We start from the raw sequence: 8,896 nt of genomic DNA, 5'->3' as shown, positions 1-8,896 counted from the left end.
ACCAGGGCCCCCCTTGGAGTCACCAGGAACAATGGCCACAAGCTGAGGGAGGATAGGTTTAGGTTAGATATTAGGAAGAACTACTTCACTGTAAGGGTGGCCAGAGCCTGGAATAGGCTTCCCAGAGAGGTGGTGCTCTCACCTTCCCTGGAAATCTTCAAGAGGAGACTGGACAGGCACCTGGCTGGGGTCTTATGACCCCTGCCACCCCCAGTGCTCCTTCCTGCCCGTGGCAAGGGGTCGGACTCGATGATCTGTCCAGGTCCCTCCTGACTCATTGATTCTATGAGTCTATGATTCCAAGCCATGCTGGATGTGAGGGATATGATACTGTAAGTGCCCCACACTCTCTCCTGTGGGAGAGCAGGGTACTTTGTACCTTTCCATTAGCAGTTTTACAGATTGAGAAATCTTTGGATTCGCAATTCACTCTGCATTATTTTTTTACTACATCCAAAGGGCAAAGTCTATCTCTGGATACAATCAAAATGGGTTAAGGGCATTCTAGTCCTAAAGACTAAGGTCAGATCCTCATTACCTTTCATACAAAACTAGTTCCATCAAAATCAATGGGTCTGTATGCTTCAAGATCTGGTCTCAAATAGTTCGTTAGATAGAAAAGCCCTAGTCATTCTAAACTGAATTTGCATGGCTCTTGGAGAAAAGCACAGGTTATTTGGGTCTGTGGTGATTTCTAAAATGATGCCATATACATTTCTTGTCTCCCTCTTTTCAAACAGGGCACACTACTGGACCAAGATTAAATAATGACAAGTTATACAAATTCACCTATTCGACTGAAGTGTTTATCAATAGGGTAAAAGCATCACTGCAGGATAGCGCAGGCTACCGTATTTTGTCTGGTGTGGATGTCAACTTAGTATGGAGAAACCCCAACAATGATGATGATCAGCTGATCAAAATTATGGTAAGCATTTTTTAAGCTAAAGCGTATAATCAGACAAATTACTTAAAACGTTTTACACAGCAGTCTAATTCCACGGTGTGACACACATGGTAGAGACAGCGTTTACCAAAAGTGTGCTACAACAAAACGTTTGAAGCGATGGTTGGGCTCTGGAAAGTTCTAGAAATCTAAGGCAGTGTTAAGTGCCTCTGTTTTCTATAGGTACAAAAGGTGATCCAAGTCAGGGTGGCCAACCTAGAGCATGGGGCTATGAGGGGCATGGGCAGTTTCTGTGTGTGGCATAGGGTAGCTTGGGGATGGGGCAGACTGCACAGTGGCAGATAGAGAGGGAAGAAGAAAGCAAAGTGGCAAATCAGGCAGGGAGCACAGGGGAGGGAACAGAAAGTGGAGAGTACATCCACCAGGGAAGGGGATTGAAGCAGCACTTGGGGAGGGTGTGGGGCTAATCTTCAGCACACCTGCTAAAAAGGCTGGCCTCCACTGATTTAAGTAGTCCCTTGCTATTTTTGAATCCATGATATGTCTTCCATTGTGCTTCTGCAGGCATATCGACACGCAACACTTAAAGCGCAGTAGACCAATTCTACTTCTTTTTCCAAGATCTGTCTTTAAGAAGATCTAGCAGCTTTACTGAACAGTTATTTACGTCGGATCAATATTAAAAGTCCCCAGATGACACCAACAAATATATTTTAGCAAGTTCTGTTTAATTCGTTGGATAGGCAGATAGAGCCTGAGAAATGTTTCCTGTTGGCGTGCGCTTCATTATAGAAAATGAGAGTTTCACACACCAGTGAGGTCTGCCATTTTACCTGAGTCGCACCAGCTAAAAGTGGTTGCCTCAGTTGAGCTGTGGGTGAGAGACTGTAACTTCACCAGGACAGGACTGCAACATCACAGACCAGAATTACAAAAGAACTCAGCAACTAACAGCTCCCATGCAGGCACCCAAATAAATCAGCCAAACTTTTCAAATGTGGTCAGTCTTCAGAGGCTCCAGTGAGAATAAAACTAATCAGTTCTCTCAGTGGTGGGTCCTGGCAGGCCTAAAGCTGTGTCCTGGGTCCTGTCTTTCCCAACCACTCAAATTGGTCCATATAAAAGAAACTAGGTGATTTTGTCCATCCAACACCAGATTGCTCCCTGTGTTATCTATTCATTTACTTTGCTTTTACTTTTCTAGATCAGAGATGTTAAAGTTGAAAATGTGAATGAACGTCCAGCAGCCAAAGACATTTTTAAAAGAAAAAACACAGAGAACATCATTGGAAAAGACTATCTGGCAGCTTTACAAAGGCCAGTAGTTCTTCACCTGCTCCGTGGAAAGGTAAGGCCTTGTCTTTAAAGTTCAGCCATATTGCTTGAGGAAACCTATATCAAGTAATTTCTTGTAGACTTCAAAATTTGATGATTCATTATCTGTTTAGGGTTGTCTTATTTTTCCACACAAAATACACTTATTTAGGGCATGACAGATTTGTCCTTACTTGGATTTCCCTGTGGGGAGGATGTATAGAGCCTCCTCAGCCCCTGTTTTCTTGTGTTAAAGGAATGTGCTACAGCTGTATGTAGGTAAACAGTTCATTAGGAAATGTGCCAAAATAATGCGTTCCAGACTATGTAACAAAGGGTATAGTTACACGATACACTTAGCACGCTTTGTATTTAGATCATAGTACGCATTAATGTGACTTAGAAAGTTTTCTGAGAAGTCGCACATTATTGCACACTACAGTCTACATATAGATTGCAATACTACACCAGAGCCTAAAACCAGCACCAGTGTGGTGCAGGGGCTGGGACTGGCTCCCATGTCATGCCAGTGTTGCTTACAGGCCCCCTACTGCACCAGAGGTTTGAATTGGCAAGGCCCTGGTGTGGTGGGTAAGGGAGCCTGACAAAGCGGTTTGTCTGGCTCTCAGCCTCCTTACTATACTGGAGACTTGAACTGGCAAGGCTCTGGTGTAGCTGCAGGGAGCGGGGAAGGGAGCCCAACAAAGCTGTTTGTCAGGCTCCCAGTGCCCCAACCCAGCCACACTGGAGCATGGCTGGTTCAAGGCTCCAGTGTGATAAGGAGGCTGGAAGCCCAATATACAGCTTTGCCAGGCTCCCCTGCGCCCCACCACCACACTGGAGTCCCCTAATCATATTACCTCCGTGGAGCAGTTCAATCATCACATAATAGGTAAGATGATCTGGAAATACTTCTCACTAGAAAAGGCCTAATTTTATTATACTATAATGGCACTTAGCACATGCTTCACTGCTCGAACGCTTGTGTTATGTGTTATAAGTCCAGTTAGCATGTGCTAAGTGTAACATGCAACAATACTCAAAGTTCCTGGGTAGGACCAATGAAGCATATTTTTTTGCATTGTGCATGGCATCTTCTGTATGACTCTACACCTGTTATTAGAGCCAACCAAACTCTATCTCTTGCTCTCTCAGACAACTACTTCCTTTGTTGACTTTACATTAGCACCTACCATCTCCATTGGTTACCAAAAGAATTAGAAAATGTACCTTGATGTGGGAAAAACTAAAATCTTTTGTTTGGTTTCTATAACCATTAAATTTCACCAAGAATCAGGGGGAAAAAAACCTGAAACCAAGAAATGTGTGAGTGAATACGCCTCACATTTCTCTTCCCCCTTGCCCAGACCTGGATCATCCTTTTACAATCTGTCCTACTTATAGGGTAGCTCCACTGCCACAGGAGCACCCAGAGGACAAAGTACAACTAAGAGTGCATGACTGTACTGTGCACATACGGCACCTGGCAGCACCATACTGAAAACCACCACACCTACTCCTTGCACACCAACCCCCAAACTGGAAGTTGTGTAAGTCCTACGGTGGCCTTGACCCAATATGCTTTGAGCATTAAGCCAGCCACGCTACTTCCAGTCTAGAAGGTACCATGTGTGAGATGCGGTGTATTGAAGTACAGCGTTGCTTGGTAGCATAACTGAGTGGTACAGATATTTCCAGAATGCCACTGAGGAGTACTCCTCTTCCATTTCTGTGGAACAACATGCTTTCCTGTGTGTGCCTACTCAGCTCCCCTGGCCAATGAGCAGGGAGGACAGAGCCAGGGCTACCATCACTTCCTTCCTCACCATTCTCTCCCCAACCACTTCCTTACTGTAGAAGGTATCAAGTGAGCAGGCCCTTCTCTCCAATCTGCAGCCAGGAACACCTCAAGCAGTGCTCATCAGGCGAAAATATGTGGGGAAGCTGTATGCAGCAGTAGGAAAGGAAGAGAGATAGGAGTCACTCCCTTTTACTCTCCAATACAGTTGAGTAGAGGGTGTGACCATCTGTCCCAATAGGATACCTAAAGCTGTAAATAGGGACCAGCCACACACACTGGCTGTCAGTCTGGCACACCCAGTTACAGATGCCTGCTCAAGAAATTTCAAACCGAGCCCTGTCATCAGATTAACTATGCATAAAAAGAAACAGGACAGCACTGGCTCTCAGCTGTACACATCCCCAAACTAAGATTAAAGTAGCAACATAACACAGTTTAAATACATCTGTGCCCAATATTTTGCCAATGTGTTGGCAGATACCATTGAGATATAGTATTAAAGATGTTTTTTCATACAGTGTGTGGAACTTCTCCATTGCCAATCTGCATGCTGCTTTATTCCCTGTCACAATGATAGTGCCTCCTTACTCATGCCTATTCCAACGCTGCAAGGCTACCACAGAGATAACATACTGATTACACTTACAGTATCTAGGGAAAAGTACAGTTTTACAGCTCCTTAAATGAAGACTGGAGGTGCAAAGTCTTTTGTTCTCAGAAAAAGGCTCCATGGTGGTTCAAAGGTTGCAGCATTCCTGACACGTTATAACAATCTCTCCTACTCTGACTTCCCTATGATTAATTCTGCCTTATTGTGACCTGTAGTTAAAGTACAGTATCTAGTGAATGTATAACAGAATGGAGTATGGAGGGAATAATTACTATGACATGTGAAGCCACAAGGCATTTTAATCCTCATCTTCATAAAGAAGAGTTCTTTAATTTGATCCACTCCTGATGATATATTTAGTTTCCTATTTCACTTCTAGGTTTTCTCTCATTAGTGCACAGGAAGGATATTTATTAAAGCAAGGCTTTAGTTAGCTATTGCCAGACATCATTATCCTCTTGTGTTATGGACTGGATCATATAGTCAGTGGCATTTTGCTTATGGGAGGATACAGGATCAGGTCTGATAATAGGCACAAAGCTGTTTTTTCAGCTGAACTCTGGAAACTAGAAGACAATTTGCAAGGGATATTACACACAGCTTCTCTGAAAACCAGCTACAAGTTTATGATATGTTTGCTTTTTTCTCCACAGGTTAAAAACTTCTACTCATATCAAAATGAACCTGCAGTAATTCAAAATCTCAAGAGAGGTCTGGCTAGCTTGTTTCAGATGCAGCTGCATTCAGGTGCTGTCCGTGAGGTATGGTACTGCCTCCAGCAAAATACTGGTAATCAAATTTATAGGCAGGGACACTGGTGTCCAGAATGCATGCATGACTACCACTGATTTCAAACGTAGTGAAGACCATGGCAGAAGCTGGTCCTTTGTTCACATTTGACCTTGTGGCTGAGAGGTTTATCTGGAGGGCTTTTGCTGACACAGTCTTTGTCTATGTTCCAGGTTGCACTAGTAACCTTATCTGCAATCTTTGTGTGGAAAATCTTTCCTTGATTTAAAACTCCCTTACAAATTTGACTCTTTACTAAGCTATATTAACTTCAGTGATGTTATACTGATATAATTTAAGTTATTTTGATTCAGTTGATTCTTGACAAAACTATATTAAATTGATAAGATAATTTTAAATAAAATTAAGAGATTACATACAACATCAGTGGTGGTTTAACTACATCTATTTAAAATAATATGTTTAGCTATACCAATGATTCTCATTTGACTCAAGTCACCCCTTGGAAAAAACAGCTCTGAGCTTTCACTTGTTTTTTGCTTATGGAAAAATGATACAACAATTTTTTTTGTTGCAAAGAATGCAGAAAGACCACAAGTTAGAATGTTTTTGATACTTTAGGGGTTGTCAACCGGGGGTATGGCTACCCCTAGGGGTACTTGGGAAGGCCCTAGGGGGTATGTACAGGCAGGCGGAGACCGAGCACTGCCACTGCCTCCCAGGAACAGGGCTGAGGTCAGTGGCGAGGGCAGCGGCTCCCCTCTGGCCGGACGGTGGGGGGGAGGTTAGGAGAGCTCCCAAACAGCAGCCACCACTGCCATCCACCACCCTGCACCGCCACTGCTCTGTGTGTGCCACCCCCCTCCCCCACTCTGCTCTGTGTCCAGGTGCTGCCCTGTCTCCTTTCCCCCCGCTCCAGGTCTGGCCACCATGGGTACACTTATTTAAAAAGGGTTGAAAACCCCTGCTTTAGAGTGCAGAAAGAAGTGACAATTTTTGCCTGATCTGGCCCCAGAATGTAGTCTACAGCTGTAACCAAACAAAAGTGCACAGCTGCAGAGGGTTCAAATGAACATGCTCCAGAAAAGAGCACATTCTGTTACTTGTGTCTGTGGAGCTCCCAGGCTGTCACTGTTTTCAAAATGGAAGGGGGAAAGGGAGTGGAGGGAGTTTGGTCTGGGGTTTTTTCAGCTGGTACTTGGGGGTGGGGCGGGTGGATTGGAGACCCCCTGAAGTGGGGGAGCTCCAATCAACTCACCCCACTCTTCAGTGCCAGCTAGGGAACCCGAGGAATGAGCTCCCTCTGCTCCCTTCCCCCCTCCCATTCTGAAAACAGTGTCCTGGCTGGGATGGGGAAGTGGTGTTGCTACAAAGACAAGGCAGCATACTCCCAACAAGCAGCTGGAATCTCCACCTCCCAGATCCATCAGGGAACTTCTGTTGGGTCTGGGGGATCATTGCAACTCATAGTGCTTCCTGCAAAGTGCTGTGAGTTGTAGCAGGAAGCTGCTATTCTGGCTAAGAATCAGTTGAGCTACATTCATGCCATTTTGAACACAGACAGTGCCAGAGTCTTGCCCATATACACACCTGCACAAGCCAGCACAGTGCCATTTGAGTCCATTGGGTGCCTATACATGTGCTTGGCGGGGAGGGGGGGATTTTAATTGGAGCGGTTCCCAAGGAGCCGCTCTAATGATAATGCTGTAATATCACATGCATTAAGCCCCTAAACATTTAAAGATAGCTGCCAGACACTTTAACTAAAGATCATTTAATAAGCTTTAGTTAAAGTGCCCCAGCAACCATTTGTAAACCCATGGAAGCTTATACACATGATGCTGTGGCAAAGCTACTGCATTCATATAGAATGTGGAGCAGACTTGATTGATCAAGTCTGCTCTGATGCATTCTAATTAGAACATGTTGGAGTACTTGTATAGGTACCCCATTGTTTCTACACTCCTCTTTGTTTTATATTTTCATATGTGCCTCAGCACAAATAACCCTTGCCCATCCAAGACTCTAAGTTAAAACAATGTGTACAAATACAGATAAAACCAGCAGCTGCCTTATCTCCAAAACAGTAAATAATCAACTCCAAATGAAAGTCAAGCTGTTCACCCTTTCACACAAGCACCAAAAAGAGGGAATACCAATGACCTTTGGAGTTTGCCCTACAAGTTAATAGATTCTTTCAGGTAATTGTTCCTTTGGATGTTTTTCAGTATCCCATACATATATATGCCATTTCAGAATCCTACAAGTCTGTTAGTAACCTAAGTGAGAGAGAGAAACAAACATCAAAAACAGTATTAGAGCAAAAGAGAAATGTGTGACATTCAAAATACTTTTTTTTTCCATTTTCTAAGGTGGATGTCTCTGGGAAATGCAATGTTACTTACCAGGCTCGACAGGATCAGGTGACTAAGATTAAAGCCGTGGACACCTGTGAAATAGAGAAGACAGGATTTACCAGCTACCACCAGGTATAATATAGCTACTTAAAAAAATACAGGTAGCAGGATTTCAGACGGAGATCTAAAAATTAAGAGTCAGTCATCACTAGTCTTTTATTTGATGTTTGTCCAAATGTTTTGATAGACAGAGGTGAACAATGGAAGGCATTTTAATATACATTATTTATTTCACCTCATCTAAAAGCTGCTTTCATTATACCTTTCCTCAAACAGCATACTTTACTGGAAGACACTGTTACTAGACTGTGTTACCTCACAATACCATATGCATTACTCCAAAAATATAAAACAAGAGGTATATCTCCCAGTTGTGTTACCTATCCTAGCTCAGTGGAAGGCAAAGGCGCCATGAGAATTTACTTGAAGACCTGACTCTTAGGCTAGGGACAGAAGTTACACATAAACTGGTTTAACTGATCAGAATCTGGTTTAAACCTGTAACAGAACAGAAGCTCAGTGCACATAAACCAGTTTCAAAATGGCTGAAACTGATTTAAGATAAACCTGGTTGAATGTAGTATGAGACTTAACTGATTTGGGTCAAAACGGTTTATGAAACTTTTGTTCAAGACCCCTTCCTGATTCAAGTTAAATCACAGACCCCTGGCACCCCAGAATTTTGCAGCCCTGGATTGGGCTGTGCTGTCTTTTCCAGAGAGCAGGGCTGGCCTTGTCCCTCTGCTTCCTAGCCGGAGCAGTGAGGGCTGGCTGACAAGGGAGTAGGAGGGGACAAGCCCAGCTGGGGATGCAGCCCAGTCTGCAAAGGGGGACTGCCCCCCCAGGCAAACCCCGCTGGGGGCTCGGGCTAGGAAAGGGGATTAAACACCCTTCCCTTCGCTCAAGCTTACTGCTGGCTGTGACTGTGGACCACAAATCTCAGAGGCACCTGGAAGCAGGAAAAAAGTGATAAGCAACCCTGCAGAGTCCCACTGCTGTGACTGTGGACTACAAATCCCGGAGACCTCAGGGCCAGCAGGAAGAGGAAGTGAACACACAGCCCATACTGGCTATGTGCCAGACAGCTGTGCTTTAGC

At 44.1% G+C, this 8,896-nt stretch overlaps 1 protein-coding gene across 1 annotated transcript in view; it reads left to right on the top strand.

Moving 5' to 3' along the window:
- MTTP (microsomal triglyceride transfer protein) overlaps positions 1–8,896 on the top strand; it is a 71,266-nt gene that overhangs the window by 11,908 nt on the left and 50,462 nt on the right. Inside the window, exons 2-5 of the mRNA XM_019526538.1 lie at positions 741–928; positions 2,112–2,255; positions 5,286–5,393; positions 7,755–7,871. Of these exons, the coding sequence (XP_019382083.1) occupies positions 741–928; positions 2,112–2,255; positions 5,286–5,393; positions 7,755–7,871 (557 nt within the window). The remainder of the gene's footprint in view (positions 1–740; positions 929–2,111; positions 2,256–5,285; positions 5,394–7,754; positions 7,872–8,896) is intronic.

This window comes from Gavialis gangeticus, unplaced genomic scaffold (assembly GCF_001723915.1).
Source record: "Gavialis gangeticus isolate Ggan-Ray unplaced genomic scaffold, GavGan_comp1, whole genome shotgun sequence".
NCBI classification, from domain to species: Eukaryota; Metazoa; Chordata; order Crocodylia; family Gavialidae; genus Gavialis; species Gavialis gangeticus.
The sequence above is the reverse complement of the archived record's forward strand: the minus strand, read 5'-3'. Positions and strand labels throughout refer to the sequence as shown.